Below are 22016 nucleotides of genomic sequence, written 5' to 3' on the forward strand. Positions count from 1 at the left end.
AATTGCTCACAGTGGTGGTGATAGGAACCAGACGTCCACCTCTCTCAGGAAGTTATTATATGAAATGGTTATGAATTCACTGCCTGATGTCTGAGACACTGTTTTACAGTAGTACTTAAAATGCATTCATGGCGGAGGGATACATGCAGGGGTTTTGTGAGACTAAATAGTCCCCCCCAAAAAAGCTTATTATTACAGATTTCCCACTATTTTACCATTAACAACATTCCATACAAAACTCAGAAGACTCGTGTAGGTTCACTGGTGGTTCTGGATAGTAAATAAAATGTCTATATTTGTGTTGTAGTCATGGTGACCCCTGGTTCCTATCACCACCACTGTAAAGACATCTGAGCCATTTCACACCAAACCACTCAACTGAATTATACATAAATTTCGAAAAACTCGTGGAGTTCCCCTTCAAATAAATAAATAAATAAATAAATAGGTTTCGCAGATAATAACAGGCCTGGGAATGCGCGCTGTGTGGCAGAGCCTTTTTTTCTTATTTGAAGTCAAACCAGTCTAAGTTTAAACATTAGCTTACATGTCCGCTGCGCGCGTGTACGTGCGCGCGCATCTCCGCGCGGATGTGACATTTCGGAGGGAAGCACGCGACCGCCATTTTGAGCTTTACCTCAGAATTGAACATCAGAAAACACACAGAGAGAGATAGAGAGATATAGAGAGAGAGCGAGAGAGAGAGAGGGGGGCAGAGTGACAGAGAGAGAGAGCGAGGCAGGCTCTGTCTGGCCGTGACCGGGCAAGAAAAGAAATAATAATAATAATAACAATAATAATATTATTATTCTGCTTTTTTTTTGTCCTATTATTGTATCGAGACCGCTGGGTGAGATGCGCCTCCTCTGCTCTGGGCCTCCGCGTCGAGCTGAAGCGCCTCCGTCACTTTAAACTTCTAGATTCAGTAGCGATTCCGAGCGGTTTGAATGGATAGCTTTTCTCTCCGCTCCCCCTTACCAGAGGGACGACCGGAGGAGCACACGGACTGGAAACCCTGCAGGCAAAGTTATATTATCTAGAACATTTTTTTCTTTTTTCCCTCCCCTCTTTTAATCGCATGAGTCGTGAAAATAGCTCTTCTGTTTTTTTCTCCTGAAGCTCTCTGCTAACCTAGCTAGGTTAGCCGTAAACATTGTGTTTTCGTTCGAAAACAGAAGCCGCTTTCCTTTATTATTATTATTTTTTTTTACTCACTCCATCGGGCCTTCCTTTTTCTTTTATTTTGGAGCCCACCACCGTCAGTGATAGCAGTCGCCCCCCCACCCAAGGCGCCGAGATTGGGCGAATAGCGAGCAAATACGTCCGCGTTTCTCTGCCCGCTCCCCCACCGGCCTCCCTCCCTCCATCCCCGGCGCTGACGGCGGGAAAGGCCGAGGAGGTCGTGTTAGTGCAGGCCCAGGCGCAGAGGCTCGACCTGTGCACCCCACCTCCACCTCCGCATCCTCCAGCTCCCCTCCACCACCTCCTCCAGCACCAGCAGCAGCCACCGCGGTCCCCTTTCCCCACGGAACCGACACCGGAGAAGGCCGAGAGAGAGGGAGACGACGACAGGCACCAACACCACCACCACCATCCCGCCGCAGACATCACCACCATGAACCACCATCACACCCAGCAGCAGCAGCAGAAAGCCGGCGAGCAGCAGCTCAGCGAGCCGGAGGACATGGAGATGGAAGGTACATGCCGTCGAGCCCCGTTTTCGCCAGCGTATTAGCGTTAAAACTGACAAAACTTGACATTTTTGGCTTGACTGAGAGGCGCCGCGATGCAGATAACCAGTTCGTTAGCCGCGCTAGCCGAATTAGCCGGCCAGCTAACGCACTGTTTATTAGCAGAGCAAAGCCGCTTTTGACCTCATTAGCACGCTAAGCTAACGTCTGGCTAAGGTTAAGGAGCCCCAAAAAACGATGATGTGAAGTGTTAAGTCGGGATCGTGTGCTTAATTTAAGCCGAGAACGAGATATTTCGTGAAATTAGTTGGTCAGATTAGTATGATTAGTGGCTAATGTGCTACCTTCGCCTCAGTACCGCATTATATGGCTGCTGCGTGCTAACGTTAGCACCGCCACATTAACGTGGTGCGGATTTCTAGCGAGGGAGGCTTTTCGGCTCGCTTATGTAATATCTGGTGGTTAGTTAGCTGGTTAGTTCAGGCCTAACTAGTGTAACTCAACCTAGTTAATGTGTGCGTCTTTATCGCAGATTAACTTGGGTTTTAGCTTAGCAGCAAGGCCGATGCGGACGAAGCCCAAGGCAGCTTCTTGTTCGAATTTCCCCGTTCCACCTTAAATGGTGCAGCGGTTGCATTCTGGCGCCTGAGGCGCCAGAAAGCAACCGCTGCACCATTTAAGGTGGAACGGGGAAATTCGAATAGGAAGCCAACTTCAGCCTCGTCTGAAATGCGGTTGGGTAACTTACACCCTGCTGCAAAAATATAATAGAAACGGAAAGTTTCTGTTGTTGTCTAGTAGTTAGTGTTGGTGGGCTGATATCACGGTGTAACGGTTTAACAGGACTCCTGGTGGTCTATAATGGTACCCATTACGCCAATTCCCATTAGAAAGCAAATCTATCGTCCTAATTGTCTTTTTCTCAGCAGGACAAGGAGTGGCAGGAGGGTAGATCTTTGGTCACATGTGCGTGTTAGGAGTTGATAGGTAACTTTAACCGTGCATTAATGGCACGACCACCGCATGTAGAAATGGGGCTGAAAGTGACATGTGACTCATTGTTTGTTGTTATAATGCCAAACCAACTCTACCCAGCCATTTAACTCCGTGCAATATCAGTCTAAATATCCGTTTTGGCAGCAAATCCGGCTGGTGTGCTTATTGTAAACAGCCCAGCAGCTCGGAGAAGCTCAGAATGGATTGTAATCGGTGTCGGGTGTGCATTGCCGAGCCGCAGAGGAAGCAGATGGAGTGTGTAAGCCTCCGTGTGGTTTTTACTTCAAGATGGTGGACCGTGGTTAGTTAGCCCTGTGTTTTTGCCAGCGATCCCATCCATGCGAGGCCCTCTCCGGTACGGCTGTTTGTTCTGTCCAGTGATCGCAGCGAAGCGCCCAGTGCTGTTTATCCGCCGCGTAATAGAGTTATAGTGAAGAATACGGTTATATGCGGAGAGATAGGGGATAATAACGTTAGCTCGCTGGCTAAGGCGAGTCATTGGGACTGGGGAGGAGGAGGCGGGGGGGTGCGGGTGGTGAGGGGTTAGTAATAGACTCCGAAATAGGCCGTGTCTAAGATATTAGTCTCCCTTTTGGAGAGCAGCTTTATTTGCTGAGGAGGGAAATAAAGCGTTCAGCCTGTGTTTATATCTCAGCATGTTGACGCGCCGGTGTTCTAACAATGTGTCCTACCGAGCATGCGCAAATCATCATTATAGCGTAGTAACTCAGCGTTTCAAACGTTTTATTACGCTTTTAACGTTAATTCAGCACATACTCAGGTCAGTATTACTCATTTTGTTCCTTGATAAACTGAATTAGGCGATCAAACACCCTAATTATTCATTTATTACTTGTAACATTTACAGACAAGAAGATTTAGGCGGTCAGATTATCCTACCTAGTTTGTCCCACCCATTGAGGGGTCCTACTGAGCGTGTGCATATCATTACTAAAGAAATCAGTCTAAGTTTCTCTACGGTGAACCACGTCAAACCACTCTAAATGACCCTGTGTACATCTCAAGGAATTGGAAGTGAATTAGTCAGTAATTTTGAAAAATTGGTGGACTTGCCCTTTGATGTTTCAGACGTTTTTAATTCAGTACAGACTCGGCTTAATGTTACCACTCAAGCCCGATGAGGAGATTTAAGGTGTCAGAATATGCTACCTATACATTTTAATGCTGGTTGCATTTCTGTATCATTTAATTTAAGGTACCTATAAATAAATAATAATATAAATAATCTAAACGTGCTACCTATAGTTTTATGTAAAGCGCTACCTGTAAATATGTGCTACGGCAGGACATTTCGACAAGCACAATTCGACAAAATGACAACGTTCAAACAAATTGGTCCTACCCATTGAGCGGTCCTACTGAGCATGCGCATGTTGTCAGTATAGAATAATAATTTGTGTTTTTATTGTTGGTTCAGTTTTACCTCAAGTCTGTCGTACAGACTCAGCCTAACCCTCCTCTTTGGGGTTAATTTGACCCCATTCAGTGTTAACGTCTCTGAATAAATGATTAAACATGAAGCAAAAAATGTTGTTAATGACTTTTCCGAATTTAATGAGTAAGCGTAAAATTAACATGATGATATGTTTCCAGTGTCCTGTACATGTTTTGTACGCATCAATGTTCTTTGGGGTTTTGACTCCAGGCTGTATTAACTGTATAAAACATAGGAAATTTTATTATTTACACACATTTTGTTTTGGATGATGTAACATGCAATTTTATATTTTCAGAAAAAGCTTCCCTCTGCTTTAGGGCCCTATGCTAACCTAACCACACCTGTAGTAGTGCAAGAACTACTGATAGTTCACACCACATGGATGGGGGGGGCATAATTCCCACCAGAACTTTGGTATTTCCCAGAGGTTTAAATTGCTGTGGATGAAAGAATGAAAGATGTTAGTAGATTTGAAGATAACAGGAGGGTTAATATTTACTACCAAAGGTCATTTAGGCTGTCAGAATATCCGGTTTATTCTTTTAATGCTGGTAGCATTTTTTGATGAGAGGCTTTGGGCTATTAAAATATTCTACCTGTTTTTTTGGCCCTGGAAGTTTTTTCTGATACAGTGAATTATTAATATTGTAAGAAGAGAGCTACTTATAAATATGCGCTATGGTAGGATGTTTTGACAAGGTATCACATTGAGGATGGATGTTTCTCTCGCTAGTGGTGGGAAATATGGCAAATATATAATATCGCGATACTCAAAGAAATTTTCATGATGAAATCTGATCAGTTGGAATAGAGAAAAGGAGCTTAATTTTAAAAATGCTATCAAAAACTGTGAATACAGTGAATTTTATTCAGTGTTTGTTATACTGTGTTGCACTAAATCCAGTTAAACTGGATTAATTTTGCTTTCTTAATAATGAAATATGCAGTTGATCAGTGTTTTACAAGTACTGACAGTATACATATGTTCAGAAAACATATTGTATTGTGACATAAGTCATCATAACAACGAGCCTTATGTGACAAACTGTGCTGCCTTGTAAAATGTACTACCGAATAAATCACCAATGCTAAAATCATTAAAACAATGATTCTGATATTTTAATACCCTGAATCTCCTAGTCAGGCTTATAGTAACATTAAGCTGAGTCTGTACTGAATTAACTCTAAAACACAATAAAGCATTTGAAATGTTAAAGGGGAATTCCACCAATTTTTTAAAATTTCTGGATAATTAAGTCCTTGAGATGTAAAGTCATCCAGAATGATTTCATGTGGCTCGCTGTAAAAAAACCTACAGACTCAGATGTCTTTACAGTGGCGGTGATAGAAACCAGGGGATCCCCATGTCTACAACACACAGACGTTTTATTTACTATCCAAAACCACCAGTGAACCTACAGGAGTTTTATATGGAACGTTGATGGTAAAATTGTCATAAATCTGAAGAAATATGTCTTCTTTGTGGACTGTTTCGCCTCGCGACACCCTGCACCATGAATTGATTAATATTAAGGGATTAAAACACATTTTAAGCCAAAACTTTATCATAAAACAACGTCTCAGACATCAGGAACTATATATCTAACCATTGCATGTAGTAACTTTCTGTGAGGCAGTTTAGAGGTGGACGTCTGGTTCCTGTCACCACCACTGGGAACAGTTCTGACTCAGCAAGTTTTTTTTAGACCAGAGCGTTTCACAACAAACCACTCTGAATGAGTTTGTTTACAACCAAAAGATTGGTGTTGCGTCACTATACTAATGATATGCACATGCTTGGTAGGGCTGCCCTACGGACGAATAGTTAGAACACCAGAATTTCGCTTCATTTCATTGTTTAACGGCTTTCAAAAAGAATTACAGCAGTGGGAGAGCTGGTTTCCACTTTCTTTAATGTAACTGGGAGGCAAGGTGGCAAGGCTAGTGGTGTTTTTGTCTGGGCTTTGCTGAACCACATGCAGGGGGTGTTGCTCATTCAGCATCTCTTGGCTGCCACTTGCTTGTACACAAAGGTTTGCATTGCGCCAGCCGACTCTGCGCTGTCAGATTTAGTGTTGCACTTGATTTTTCCCTGTTTTCTTTATTTAAGGAACCAAAATTCTCTTGATTCATGCCTCTGTGCGGTGTTAAACTCATAGAAGCTTCTGGGCTAAGTACTGATCCTGTTCTGGAGAAGATGTGAATCTCTTCTGTTCTGCTCCAAATCAACCACACACACTTTATTTACCTGGCATCGATTTGCCTGGTCATGACGAAGTGTGCAAATGAGCATCTTCTAAGTGCACTGCTGAGACGTGCTTCTCAGGTTGCCAGTTTATTTTGTTGTTTACTGAAGCATAAGATGTTAGCAGAGAGTGTAATTTCTTATTTTTCCTTATAATTGTGTTACCTTGTGTTTTCAGGCTGTCATGTGATCAGTATATGAACCAAAGGTTTAAAGGAGATGTACATTTCATCCGAGGAAGACTTGAAATGTACACCGATCAGGCGTAACATTATGGCCACCTCCTTGTTTCTTTGTAGTTCTACAGTTACAGACTGTAGTCCATCTGTTTCTCTGCATACTTTGTTAGCCCCCTTTTACCCTGTTCTTCAGTGGTCAGGACCCCCATGGACCCTCACAGAGCAGGTACTATTTGGGTGGTGGATCATTCTCAGCACTGCAGTAACACTGACATGGTGGTGGTGTGTTAGTGTGTGTTGTGCTGGTCTGAGTGGATCAGACACAGCAGTGCTGCTGGAGTTTTTAAACACCTCAGTGTCACTGCTGGACTGAGAATAGTCCACCAACCAAAAATATCCAGCCAACAGCGTCCTGTGGGCAGCGTCCTGTGACCACTGATGAAGGTCTAGAGGATGACCAACACAAACTGTGCAGCAGCAGATGAGCTATCGTCTCTGACTTTACATCTACAAGGTGGACTGACAAGGTAGGAGTGTCTAACAGAGTGGACAGTGAGTGGACACAGTGTTTAAAAACTCCAGCAGCACTGCTGTCTGATCCACTCGTACCAGCGCAACACACACTAACACACCACCACCACGTCAGTGTTACTGCAGTGCTGAGAATGATCCACCACCCAAATAGTACCTGCTCTGTGAGGGTCCATGGGGGTCCTGACCACTGAAGAACAGGGTAAAAGGGGGCTAACAAAGTATCAGTGAAACAGATGGACTACAGTCTGTAACTGTAGAACTACAAAGTGCTCCTATATAGTAAGTGGAGCTGATAAAATGGACAATGAGCGTAGAAACAAGGAGGTGGTCATGATGTCATGCCTGACTGGTGTATATTACAAGGTAAGAAAGTTCCCTTTTCTTACTTGTTAATTTTTTCGTTTTCCTCAGCTGGGGACACAGATGATCCCCCAAGAATTCCTCCAAATCCCGTCATCAATGGGAATGTGGCAATGGCGGACGGACACAATAACACAGAGGAAGATATGGAGGATGGTAAGGATGGTAATGTTTGCATTGGAATCCTAATTGCATTCTTTCCATTGTTAAAGGCTGAATATGGTTTAGCATCCTGCATTTTAAGGAGGAGGATGGTCTCTCGGGGCCAGACGTGACCTCGTAATTAGAGCATCTGGGGACAGATTTCAGATATTTTAGGCTAAGTGTAGATTTGTTAGGCTGGGAATGAACTGAGTGTAGAATTTCTAAACCAGTCCAGCGACTCATGAAGGCAAAGCTCAAACTAAAATTAAGGCTGTTGAAGTGTGCCCTGTGTGCGGAGAACACAGTACATGCAGAAAAAATAAACATACACTTTTAAATGATGGTTCAAGGGTTCTTTATTAAAGAAAATGGTTCTATAAAGAACACTCAGAGAACCCTTTGCGTGGTTTAAGGCTTCTTTGCATCATTAAAGCATTCTTTGGTTTGATATAGAGTGTGTTGTATATGGTTCTGTAAGAACAAGGGTTCTTCTATTTTTAAAAGCTTAAAATTGTGACAATAGAAGAGCCCTTTTGGGTGCTATATAGTAAAGGTTAGAAGACGGATCCATCAACAGCACATTCTGAAGAACCCTTTCATGATGCAAAGAACCCTTTATTTATGCAAAGGATTCTTTGAGTGTTGATGGTTCTTTATAGAACCATTTTCTTTACTAAAGAACCCTAGAATAACCATCTTTTGTTAAGACTGCAGTTTAAAATCATAACAATGGAAGAACCTTGGGTGCTACATACAGCCCTTTTTCAAAAAGGTTCTTCACAGAACCATCTGAACGCTTTCATGATGCAAAGAACCCTTAATCTTGCGAAGGATACTTTAAATGTTCATGGTTCTTTGTAGAACCATTTCCTTTACTACAAAACTTTTACAGAACCATCTTTAAGAGTGAAGGGGAAAATCGTAATAATAGAAGAAACTTTTTGGGTGCTACATACAACCCTTTTTAAAAAGGTTCTGTATAGAACTGTCTATGGCACATTCTGAAAAGCCCTTTCATAGTGCATAGAACCCTTAAATCATGCAAATGTCTTCATGGTTCTTTATAGAACCGTTTTCTTTACTAAAGAACCCTAAAATAACCATCTTTTTAAGAGTGAAGCTTCGAAACAAATCGTAACGATAGAAGAACCTTTTTGGGTTCTACATACACCCCTTTTTGAAAAGGATTCTATATATAGCACTATCTACAGCATGTTCTGAAGAACCCTTTCATGATGCAAAGGACTCTGTGTTCATGGTTCTTGATAGATCTCTACTAAAGAACCCTTACAGAACCATATTGAGTGTATTACAAAAAGAAAAGCGGTTCTATTAGTCAATGATAGCATTTTGCTAGTTATCTTGTTTTGCTTTTGTTATTGATTGTATTCTGTATGTTAAAAGATCCCAGACTAGAGGAATTTGGGGGGGGGTTTACAGGGGACGTACCCTTATTTATGGTGGGTTTTGCCACAAGCACCAAAGGTTTACCATGTCCCAAGATGAGTTCTTGTTACAAAGTCACATCTGGCCTTTCAGTACCAGATAGAACCATCAAATCAGTTGAGAATTGCTCTGTCTAGTAAGGAACAGTTCTTCACCGGACACAAAATTAGCGCACATGTTCAACCATGGACCTGGTGTGGGTTTTGTTGTGTAAACAGATACAAGCTGGCGCTCGGAGGCCACCTTCCGCTTCGTGGTGGAGCGTTTCAGCAGACTGAGCGAGTCGGTGCTCAGCCCCTCGTGTTTTGTGAGGAACCTTCCATGGAAGATCATGGTGATGCCCCGCTTCTACCCAGACAGGCCTCACCAGAAGAGCGTGGGCTTCTTCCTGCAGTGCAATGCTGAGTCAGATTCTACGTAAGCAAATCTCTGCACTAAATAGACTCGTGTTCATTGTTATTGATGGAGCATTTCAGCTGTACTTTTCACACTGCTGTGTATCGCTGGAAGCCCAGCCGCTTCTTATTTTGTAGGTTTTGGTGAGGAACCACAACATTGGTAGCCACTCTTATTTGCAGTAAAGTTGGAGGATTGGTACATCAATCAAATCACAGTTTATGTAACAGTGTTACGGATTGCTTTGAAATTTTCAGTCTTTATGCTTGTAACAAATTAAATCTTGTCATTGAAAATGAATTATGATATTTTAGGAGCTTTGGAAGTGCTAGAACGGCCAGGTGGCGTCAGAAAACATGCAGTTAAAATAAAGTTGTATTCTTTGACTTCGGGGTTTATTTGGGGTGCCTCACGTTAACCTTATACTAATGAGCATTTTACTGTGTAAGACGGTCACCCTTTTGGCCATACGGTATGTGTACTTGGGGGAATTCTTGTGATTTTTAAACATTTCTGGGTAATTAAGTGGTTAAGATGGGAGCAAAATCATTCAGTGGTTATCGAATCTGTGTTCTAAAGAAACTTGCCGAGTCAGAATTGTTCATGGCGGTGAACCACCACTGATTTTTCAGTAGAAGTGAAAGGAAACAGGCTTCTGAGAAGTTTAATGCCTCTAAAAGCTCCTGCACAGAAATGTATTACGCAAAATAGTTATGAATTCACTACCTGATGTCAGAGACATTGTTTTATGATAGTTTTGAGAAGGTTTTGAATTTTTCTGTATTGTATTGTCTTCTAAATCATTCAAGTTGAAGAGGTACGTGCAGGATGCTATAAGGAAAAAAATAATCCACTATTTTACCATCAACGTTACATAAAAAGCTCAGAAGACACATGTAGGTTTGATTTATTGGTTTTAGAGTAAGAGTAAAGAGTAAATAACTGCAACTGCTATATTGGTATTATATACATTGTAGACTTGTGCTTTCTATCACCACCACTGCAAAGTAATCTAAGTTGGTGAGTTTATCTGCAGTTCACATTTTAGTTTTTGAACTTTGCAGAAGTTTTGAGAAATGCCGGTATCATTCCGCTTTAACTTAAGCTGACTGTGCACATATACTGAGCTCTCAGTGGCCTAATTGGTCCAGTTCTTCTTGTTTTTAGGTCATGGTCATGTCACGCTCAAGCCATGCTGAAAATCATAAACTACAAAGACGAGGAGAAGTCATTCAGCCGTCGGATCAGTCACCTGTTCTTCCACAAGGAAAACGACTGGGGTTTCTCCAACTTCATGTCATGGAGCGTAAGTTCTACTGCTGATGTGCTTTAGATCAGAACTGGTTTTCTTTAGAGTTCACAGATTCTGCATTTTGATTAGGATTTCATTGCTTCACTTCCGTCCTATTTGTGTTTGGTTTTACAGGATGTGACTGATCCAGAGAGAGGCTTCATTGAGGACGACAAGGTCACATTCGAGGTTTATGTCCAGGCGGATGCTCCGCATGGTGTGGCGTAAGTGAAAGCTAAATTATTTCTACTTTGTACGCATAATGTTTTATTATTATGATTATTGATGTTTTTTATTTTGTTATTGTATTTGATGCTGCATTGAATCATCCAAATATTTAATAATATTGAGGGGTATTTGTTTAAAACTGTTCTATTGGTGCTCATTTCTGTATGTAGTATTTGGAAGCTTTGTTGTTTTAAAGCTGCAAAGATTTTAGCCTAAAACAAGTTTACTCAACAAAGACTTTTTAAAAGAGCGGTGGTAGATGTATGGAAAATTAAAAAAAATATATATGTATATATCTAATTGTGCTGAATGCATCATTAATATATGCCAGGCATCCATGCCACCTCTCCTCAGGGACTACCCTGCTTTCCACACGGCTGCTGAAGCTGAAAGAGCAAAGATACTTAAGAAATCACATAAATAGAAGCTTTTAGGTTTTCAGACAATAAGAAAAATACTCACGGTAGACCTTCTCTCGGCTGGCCCATCCACAGCTCTCCTCTGTATGACATCAAAAAGCGGATCTGTTTATTCAAATTCACAACCACAGGTTTTCACAGCCGCATCAGAGAAGCGTCCACATATCGTTAGTACAGCGCAGGAGCTGCTCTGCCTCTACCACGCCAACAAGATCAGCACATTTTAGTGCATTAGTTTTTGTGAATTAAGTTTAGAACAATGTAGAATTGTAATGTAAGTTGGAATAAACTTTGACTGCATCTCTCGAGTTTAATGTGCAAAAAAAAGGCTCACAATTTGATATGCGTGATATACGCAGCTGGGTGTGGAACTGAAACACTGATGGAAATAGATTTGTTCCGTCACACAGGCGACCAAAACACTTCAAATGTTGGTTTTAGGGGTCATTCTGATATGTCCTGCTTTTTAGGACATATCAGCAATTATTCAAAGCCTGTTTAGGGCAGCTCTAGAGCAGAGGTCTCCAGTATCTGGGCCGCGATCCGAGTCCGGACCGAAATGCTGTCCTATGCGGACCTAGACCTATAAACTGTGGAGAATTATGTAATTTCGATGGGGTGGTCCTATTTTAATCGCCGTAACATTTCTAGACTTTACGGTACGGCTTTAGCAGCCCGGGAGACTCACCGACCGATCGCATGCATTGTAAATATCACACATGACGCTACTCAGCCAATCAGATCTGTGCATTACGATGAGCGCCGAGACTCGAGTGAGTGCCGCACACAGGGGAGGGACGAGGCGAGAAAAAGCAGTGATGGAAGAAAGTGAGCCAGATTATTTTACATGGTGTGCTCTAAAAAGAGAAAACTGACAGTAAATATTGTTGAATTATTACTTTGTACTTTAATTGTACTTTATTTGATTCGACATACAGTTGTTGACTGTATAAGGTGTTGATATAACTACTACTTCAGTAAACAGTATATGGGCCAGAGTCATAATGCAAGTTAGACATTATGATGTTCTGGATCTTTGCTTGAGGATGTTTTCTTTGACTGGACCTTATTGAATTTTAATTAAAGACCCCTACTCCAGAGTATCTAATGTAATCTAATGATCTTGTGCCTTTTATTTCCAGATGGGATTCAAAGAAGCATACTGGTTATGTAGGATTAAAGAACCAGGGAGCCACATGCTACATGAACAGCCTACTACAAACACTCTTCTTCACCAACCAGCTCAGGCGGGTAAGAGCGCCTCTCCGTACGAACGCCGGTGGATGGACAGTGGGTTTGCTCTAGCCGCGTGAAATGGTCCTCAGCGTCATATCTTTGTACTTCTCTTCCCTGTAGGCGGTCTACATGATGCCCACTGAGGGCGATGACTCCTCCAAAAGTGTTCCCCTTGCTCTGCAGAGGGTCTTCTATGAACTCCAACACAGCGATAAGCCAGTTGGGACAAAGAAGCTGACCAAGTCTTTTGGGTAAGAGGCTTTCTGGTATTCTTAGTTGTAATTCTTAGGTAGCAAAACGTGAAGACCAGTTGGAGAAGTGTGGGCGTTACCATGGCAACGAGCATCACGTGAGGTCCAGTCAGAGTGAGACGAGTGTTCAGCTGGCGCGCTTGTGTTTCTTTTAAATGCTTTAAAATTAGGGCGGAAAAACATGCTTCACATGTATTAAGGAACCGACGAGAGCAAGACGTCGTGTTCTGAGACACATAAGCTGGACGTCCGTCCAACCGCCGTCTTTTAAAGACCAGAGCATGAACTTCGTCTCCTCCGCAGACCAGTTTCTGCTCCGCCATGCTGAACGGTATAAACTTTCACTATGACGCGACGAACATGATCAGAACGGACTTAAACTTTCCGATAGGGAATGTAATCAGATACAGGAGTTTACATGCATATTATTCTTCTATTTAACGGATTATTTACAGGATTATCCACCTCGGATAGGAATTGTATCCGAACGGCCTCAGTTTAACTAGTCTATTCCGAATGAGGTGTTTACATGGACGTATTCTATTCCGATTGAGCTATTAGTCGGACTATTAACGGATTATCAGGCTGCATGCAAACATGGTTAGTGTAAGCATGTGTTTATACAGAAAAACTTGGTGTGAATAGGCCTTAACGGTCCTGCCCCGCCCTCGAACGGTTATCGGCTGATCATGCTGAAAGGCGATTAGCGATCACTATCGGCCCCAAAAACACTGATCGGTCCATCTCTGTTGACAACTATGATGTGTTCATGATTATATGACAAAATTGCCTAAACGACTGGAATAAATGCTCATGAGCTGTTGAAAGTTTCCTAAAGATGTATTTACCACTCATTACCAGCCCAAGTTAAATGAGCATTAACGCAGTGACGGAGGCAGCTTTGGTTCAGTGATTCTCAGCATGTCTCAAAAGCAGCGCCGTCTGCCACTTTCTTCTCTGTAGTTCTGCAAACCTATGTGTGATTTCCTTACATCGACACATCACACTTTCTGAGAACACAGACCGCGCCGTCGTCTCTCATCACTGGCCTTCGATACAGTGGTTTTGAACACCACTGGTATTAGTTGCACCCTTCATGGTTTTAGTTGGCCTGTTTAACAGAACCAGTTGCCTGTTGCGTCTTCATGCACAATTCAGAAACGTTCCTCAGCCTAAATGATCAACTGTTGAAATCAGGAATGTGAAATTTGACCCATGTGAAAAATTACATTTAATGTTTTTTTTTAACCGATAGCGTGTTCGGATTATTTTTCAGTTAACAGTTAATCGTTCACATCTATAATGTGGTATCTATGTATTATGTCTCTGTGCTGGTTGCAGGGTAGACTGTACTTGTCATGATGTTTGGGTTTTAACCCTTTCAAGCATAAATTACTAGAAATTGTTTTAGAAATTGTTTTTAAAAATTCTCTGGATTTTCATTTTACATAATCACTAATAAAAGTTACTGAACTGCCTACGTGGACACTGCGTTAGTAGAGTGAAACAAAGGAAGAACATACAATTGAAAAACAGGATTTCTAAGCATGTTTTTATCTTTGATTACAGGGTGATTCAAAAAGATTCATCTGATTTCAGAATTATTTATTTCTCTTGTAAATCATTACAGATCAATGCAGTAAACTGTAAATGGTTTAAATGAGCATAAAGTTTATTATGTAATTGTACAAGGTCTCAGTATGAACCTCCTCCAGCTGTACAGACAACATCAACACCATAGTCAAATTCATCCCATACTGGATTGAGCGTGTCGGGTGTCGCTGCACTCACGGCTCTTTCAGTGCGATTTCGGAGATCATCCAGTGTTGTGGAACCAACGACGAACGCTCTGAGCTGTTGGAGCTTCACTGCCCACGAAAATCACGCTGCACAGTTATGACGGATTCACTCTTATTGAAGTGGAGAACGCAGAACGCTTTCTGCTCAGGGGTCTCATCTCCTCTCAGACTGAAGGGGGCCATCTTCCACTGACAGTCAGAAACTCTATGACCCCCTCTTTCAGTTGGATTGTGATTGGTTCCTATGGGCAGCTCACGGTTGTAAAAATATGGTGCTTTGGAATCGGATGAATCTTTTTGAATATTTAATATTAATATTTAATAATAATGAACTTTGTTTCTTTTTCTGTCCAGAAAACACTGTTTTGTAATTCTTTAATACAAAAACATTAAAAATGTACATAACATTTTAAAAATTTGGGTTCATCCTTTTTTTTTACACACACTTGTTCAGTGTTCAGGTACTCACAATCTTCATGGTATGCTCAGAAAAGCATATTGTGTCATGATGTGATGTAATTTATCACAGTAACAATAATAATTATTGACATATTTCCCACCCCTAATAACACGTTTGTATGTTTGCTCAGGTGGGAGACTCTGGATAGTTTCATGCAGCACGATGTACAGGAGCTGTGCAGAGTGGTGAGTTCTGTGGTTACTGCTTTCTGTGGCGCTCTCGTCCGAGATTAAAACCCACTTACTCCGCTTCGTAATGTCTGTTAATCTGAATAAAAACCTAAGCATGCTGCGCTTGCCTCTCTTCCAGCTTCTGGACAACGTTGAGAACAAGATGAAGGGAACTTGCGTTGAGGGCACGATCCCAAAGCTCTTCAGAGGAAAAATGGTGGTGAGTTGGCTGAGCCTTGTGGGTTTTTTTGCTTTTCTGCTTGCGATTTATTTGGTTGGACTAATAAGTAAGCACCCTACTGTTTCTTTTGTAGTCCTACATCCAGTGTAAGCATGTGGATTACAGGTCTGAGCGAATAGAGGATTACTACGACATCCAGCTCAGCATAAAAGGAAAGAAAAACAGTGAGTACTCATTTTTACTGTGGCACTGTTTGTTCTTTGATTTGGTGAGACAAGCTTCATGTTGGGTAATAGAGGTTGACACTGATGTCAAAGTGTAGAATTCGCTGGCTCAGATTTGACCTCTTCAACTGTGAAACTTGGATTATGTCTTTAGTTTTTGTGACAAAAAAGCAAGAGTTAAATCTCAGCTTGTTTCTTAAAGAGAACAGAACTGTGTCCAACTCTTATTTGTATTGCGATCCTTGATATTTAACAGCAAAAACTCCACATAGTTAAAACTATTTAAAAAATAAATCAATATGATTTCTAGCAGCAACATCTTTTTCTTACTAAAGCTAACAGGTTTGGATGTATATCTGGCCTCAACAGACAGACATTTCCATTCACGCACTCCTGAATTTCTAAGGTTAAAGATGTGTTTATTTATGCATGTATATGTATCGCTGTTGTCGGAAGGGGTGGTGGGGGAATGTCTGGTTCCATTGGCTTACATTAAAAGTAAAGTTGTTTTTTTTCCTTCTCCTGTAAAGTTAGCATTTTGGAGGTTTTCTTCTGATATAAGATATAAATTATTGACAAAATATATCTATTTATATTTATCTGGGAAATGTTTATTTGCTCAGAAAAACACTAATATCATAATAAATGCAAATAAGTTATTAAAAAAAGTAGTGATTTTATGTGCATCAAATTAAACATTAAAAATGATGAAAAATTTAATTAGTGTGTGTATATAAAAACATAAACATATTGATTGCTGCTGTCGGAACAAAACCTCATATCTCTAAAAGGGTAACTTAATTTTTAATGGAAGTAAATGGAAGAATAATTATTTCCAACAAATTCTGCTGGTCTGTTCATCATCCATTCGTCAATTTTGACACAACAGAAAAGGCAACTGGCTTTTTCAAATTGTCAAAAAATGAAAAAAATAGACAAAAATGGACATACAAGGTTTTGTCCTTACAGCAATGATATCTATAAATGCAGCAGTATTCAAACCCTGGCTAAGTTATTCTTAAATCATATGAGTGAGGAATGCAAGTCTGGAAGCACCAGCAGTTCTGTGGCATTTAAGAGGTTATGTCCACTGACTAGCATTTGCAAACAGCTGTACAGTCTCGACGTGCCAAGCTGAAAAGCACAGTCATTTACTGCCCTGCTGAATCAATACCGCATCGTCTGTGAAGTGTGCTCTGTTCTGTAGGTCATGCATTCTGTAACCTGAGTGGATTACTATTATTATTATTATTATTATTCCCAGTTATTTTTTTCCCTTTCTGAAGCCATTTGAACTGTATCTCGTGTGAAAGGTGCTGTGTAGATGAAGTTTTCAGTACAGTTATGTGCCCTTTGCTCACGATGGTCTTCTCTCTTCCTGCAGTCTTTGAGTCGTTCAAAGATTACGTAGCTGTGGAGCAGCTGGATGGGGATAACAAGTATGATGCGGGGGAGCATGGCCTACAGGTGCAAATCTTTTCACTCTGACTCACCCGGACTGTACGTGCACAGACAAGGGCTGTAACAATACACGGATTTCACAATATGATATGTATTATTACGATATGTAAAGAAATACCTGCATTTACTTTGATCCATTTTTTCCCCTCTATTTGGTCAAAGTCTAATCAGCAAAACAAGACAGCAGTGCCAGCTGAATAAATAAAATAGCAAATAAATGTAATTAAGATTCAACTTGTAAGTGTGAATGAACAAATTGCACTAATAGTATACAATCATAAGTGTTCATCTCAAATTCTTTCTTTTTTAATTAATAAATGTGTCAACACCCCAATACATGTACATAAACATACTGTGCTGCTGTACTGTACAGACCGTCCTTTTGTTTATTTAATTTCCAGTAAAACATGGAAGTTGTACAAGTTGTTCATTTTTCAGTTTCAGAAAAAAAAATCAAGGAGCAAAAATATTTTTAGAACAGAAAATTACACAGAACCCTCAACAACTAAATATAATGTCAAATATTTAAGTATTTCATTTGTCCATTCCTCTACTTTTGTGCATCTTGCTGCTACCTTTCCATTGTTTCAATGTTTAAACCAACCAGTTACAGCTGTGTCCTCCTAATAAAAGCTTCCCAGAGATCTTACAGACATTGTTCCCCTTCAGAGAGACACCAACGTTCACACAAGCAACTACCAAAACTCACCTTAACCGCCTCTCGCATTTATCATGCGCATCTATGGTAAAAGATTTTGCTGAGGAGATCAGATGTAAGATAATCAACTTGCATAAGGAAGGAGGAAGTCAAAGGAAACTGGAGTTAAAAAAAAAACTGCAGGAGAAAATGTCTCCTAACAACCACCTGGAAGACCTGGTCAACCCCAAAACTGCCCCATCAGATAAACAGCACTTGCTTTCATCTCTGAGAGAGAGGAGAAAATCAAGCTGCTTCAGATCTGAAAACATCCACAGGTGTTTCTGTCCATCCTTCCACTGTGAGAAGACGACTCAGCGCTGTGGGTCTGAAAGGATGTGTAGCTGTCAAGAAGAACCTCACTGAGAAAAGGAGACGGACACATCAAACAAAGAAGCTGAACAATGGACTGACCACCCCAGAGTCCAGCCCTCAACATCACTGAATGTGTTTGAGATTACATGAATTGTGAGAAGCAGGAAATGTAACCAAGTTCAAAGGCTTGACTTCGGAGGTTTGTTTACAGGAAACAGGAATTTTCTGGCTGATTTCTTTGGAGGATGGTGGGTGGGGTGCTGGGGGGGGCAGCTGGGAAATAAAGAATGGAAGCTGTTATAAAGGTAAAGGCTGGACACAATAAATACCGGAACATGTGATATTTAGATGTTGAGGCGCTTTTTCTGTTTCCCTCATGCTGTAAAATGAGTAACTTGTACTTACAGACTTTGACTGTAAATTAAATTAATGAAAGGGTCTTCTGCGCAGCTCAATAAGCCCCCTTGCCAGAATCTAATGAAGTCCCATGATTCTGTTTTCCAGGAAGCTGAGAAAGGGGTGAAGTTTCTGACCTTCCCTCCCATCCTACACTTACAGCTCATGAGGTTCATGTACGACCCACAGACCGACCAAAACATCAAGATAAATGACAGGTAAAAAACTTTCTATATCCACAGTGTAGAACTTTTTCGTTTAGATAGTGATAATGTAAATAGATGAGTTCAGCAGTGCAGCAGATTTAGGCTGAATATCAAATGGCTCCCTATTCCCTTCATAGTGCACTAGGTAGATGCTAAAATCAATAGATAAAATCCCCCAAACAAATGCATAATACACCAATCAGGCATAACATTCTGACCACCTCCTTGTTTCTGCGCTCATTGTCCATTTTATCAGCTCCACTTACTATATAGGTGCACTTTGTAGTTCTACAGTTACAGACTGTAGTCCATCTGTTTCTCGGTTACCCTGTTCTTCAGTGGTCAGGACCCCCATGGACCCTCACAGAGCAGGTACTATTTGGGTGGTGGATCATTCTCAGCACTGCAGTAACACTGATGTTGTGGTGGTGTGTTAGTGTGTGTTGTGCTGGTGTGAGTGGATCAGACACAGCAGTGCTGCTGGAGTTTTTAAACACTGTGTCCACTCACTGTCCACTCTATTAGACACTCCTACCTTGTCGGTCCACCTTGTAGATGTAAAGTCAGAGACGATAGCTCATCTGCTGCTGCACAGTTTGTGTTGGTCATCCTCTAGTCCTTCATCAGTGGTCACAGGACGCTGCCCACAGGACGCTGTTGGCTGGATATTTTTGGTTAATGGACTATACTCAGTCCAGCAGTGACACTGAGGTGTTTAAAGACTCCAGCAGCACTGCTGTGTCTGATCCACTCAGACCAGCACAACGCACACTAACACCACCACCACCACCACATCAGTGTTACTGCAGTGCTGAGAATGATCCACCACCCAAATAGTACCTGCTCTGTGAGGGTCCATGGGGGTCCTGACCACTGAAGAACAGGGTAACCGAGAAACAGATGGACTACAGTCTGTAACTGTAGAACTACAAAGTGCACCTATATAGTAAGTGGAGCTGATAAAATGGACAATGAGTGTAGAAACAAGGAGGTGGTCATAATGTTATGCCTGATCGGTGTATTGTGCACTGTTTGGATGAATAAGCCAAAGTTTCATAACTCATCGTGCGCTATATAGGGAGTGGGAACTGTTTTTCAGATTTGGCTGTACCAAAGTGGTCACTGGTCTTGCAGCACCCGTGTGGGCTGAAACAATCGGCAGCACGTTTGAATCAAGTCATTAAACTCTTAGTTGTTGGCAGTTATTGCGCTGGAACAAAAGCTTGGACCCAAACCAGCACTCTAAGCTAATGGACTGGTGCTCTGAACGGCAGCAGTACTCACATGTGTGTTCAGTGTTTAAATTCTTTCCGAATGAGATGAATCAAATCCCCTGGATTATTGGTAGTAAGGATAAACGTACATCATGCAGAGAGCAAGGTTTGCACTTCAAATAAGCTTGAGAATGACTCATCTAAGTGACGCGCTTGTTGACTGAGCGCTTTACTCTCCGCAGCCCAGAGACTCGATCTTTCTCAGCTACCATTTCCACTTTGTTTTCCTCTCTCTCTCTCTCGTTCCGGCTCATATGAAGCACTGTGCAAGTCTTGGGCACCTGAGAAGTGATTTATCTGGGAAATGTTTACTATCAGAATAAATGCAAATAAGTTCTAAAAAAGTAGTGATTTAATGTGTGTTTGTGCATTTTCAAACCTCTCCCTGGGTTTCAGCGCCTCCGTAAAAAGCCTTTTAAAGTCTTAAAAGAAAATATTTAAGGTCGTAAAATGTCTAAAAGGCAGGTTAATTTATACAGCACCTTTTATATGCTGTGGTCTTTTATACAAAGTGCTAAATCAATGAGAATACAAAAGATATTTCAGATTAATATTTAAGATGTAGGAGAAAATAAATGTGATTAAAACAATAGATTTAAAAGTGAAGAAATTAAACATTAAATTAGAAATCAAATGAAAAATTTAAATAAGGATAGTAAAGTGCTGTTACAGGAGAGAAGTGCAGTAGAGCTAACAGTGTTTGAACTGAGCTGAAAGCAGCTCAAATAAGAACATTTTTTTTTAGGCTGGATTTAAAGTGTCCAGTGTCGGGGCTCTTCTAATGCTCTCTGTCCACTGGGTCCATTTAAGAGCAGCATAGTAGCCAAATGCTGCTTCTCCATGTTCAGTCTTGACCTTCGGACTAACTGACCAGTTCGTAATGATCTGAGAGTTCAGCTCGGCTCATATCGCTGCAGCAGATCGGATAAATACGCTGCTCCTGCTCCATTAAGACATTTATAGAGCAGTAACAGCTCCTTAAAGTCTGTTCTGGAACAGACAGATAGTGTAAGGATGTAAGAATGGGGAGTCCTTCTCTTACTCCCAGTGAGACTCTGGCAGCTGCATTCTGAATCACCTGAAGCTGTTTGTTGGTCTTTTTTTTGGGGAGTCCAGTTAGGAGACCATTACAGTGATCAATCCTGCTGGGAATAAAGGCGTGGATGAGGTTCTCCACGTCTGCTTTAGTCGGAAAATCTCTGATGTTCGAATGTTCTCAAGGTGATAATGCTGACTTAGTAACTGCTTTGACGTGACCTGCTTAACCCTCAACCGGACGCAATATGAGAGCAATGGAAAAAAAAACGATTAACTTTTCTCGCATAAAATCGACCTGATTATTAAATTCAAAATCGTTTTTAAGTAATAATGTGTGCAGGGGTCCTTTTTGGTTATGTTGCCCTGAGGCAACATTGTGCCACAATGGGAAGAAATGATATAAACCTGTGTTCCCTGAAGTGGTGAGATCTGGCTTGTGACTGGCTGAATCCAGTCCACTGCCCTACAGTGTTGCTTCTGGGCAACAAACAGACTTCTGCAAATTCTCATAACAAAAATGATACTGGAATGTTGGAGGTTTAAAAGTGTCCATTAAGAGATAGTATGACCAAATACATGCTCTTTATTGACTTACTCGAACTCTTCCCTTTATTATTAACCCTGTCATCGTCGTTAAATAATGTTTAACGTGTAGTGTAGGAAAATAGGTTTGTTGCCTAGAGGCAACGTCATGCAGTAGAGGGTTAAACTGAGATTAGTACAGCAAGGTTACATGTTACTTCTTTGGATTTTAGAGCTCTCAAATCCAAAAAGGCAGCTAGTCTGTGCCTTTCATTGCAATGTGTTGTGTGTTTTTTATTTATTTTATTTTTTTTTGGTTTGCTATAGAGGGTAATTTAGGGATATTTTAATGGATCCAGTATCAGCAGAGCTAAGCCTGATCCAACCAGGCAATGCCT

At 41.2% G+C, this 22016-nt stretch overlaps 1 protein-coding gene across 3 annotated transcripts in view; it reads left to right on the top strand.

The window, feature by feature from the left end:
- Positions 1-1615: 1615 nt before the first annotated feature.
- usp7 (ubiquitin specific peptidase 7 (herpes virus-associated)) overlaps positions 1616-22016 on the top strand; it is a 36705-nt gene continuing 16304 nt past the window's right edge. For 2 of the 3 annotated variants that reach the window (XM_036589476.1, XM_036589477.1), the window contains exons 1-12: positions 1616-1697; positions 7516-7620; positions 9273-9471; positions 10618-10756; positions 10877-10965; positions 12531-12639; positions 12745-12875; positions 15265-15319; positions 15444-15524; positions 15619-15709; positions 17094-17176; positions 18687-18796. In XM_036589476.1, coding sequence (XP_036445369.1) covers positions 1616-1697; positions 7516-7620; positions 9273-9471; positions 10618-10756; positions 10877-10965; positions 12531-12639; positions 12745-12875; positions 15265-15319; positions 15444-15524; positions 15619-15709; positions 17094-17176; positions 18687-18796 — 1274 coding nt within the window. Of the gene's footprint in view, positions 1698-2958; positions 3043-7515; positions 7621-9272; positions 9472-10617; positions 10757-10876; positions 10966-12530; positions 12640-12744; positions 12876-15264; positions 15320-15443; positions 15525-15618; positions 15710-17093; positions 17177-18686; positions 18797-22016 lie in introns of those variants that run through there. The other variant, XM_036589478.1, reaches the window with a different exon arrangement.

Source organism: Colossoma macropomum, unplaced genomic scaffold (assembly GCF_904425465.1).
Source record: "Colossoma macropomum unplaced genomic scaffold, Colossoma_macropomum, whole genome shotgun sequence".
NCBI classification, from domain to species: domain Eukaryota; kingdom Metazoa; phylum Chordata; class Actinopteri; order Characiformes; family Serrasalmidae; genus Colossoma; species Colossoma macropomum.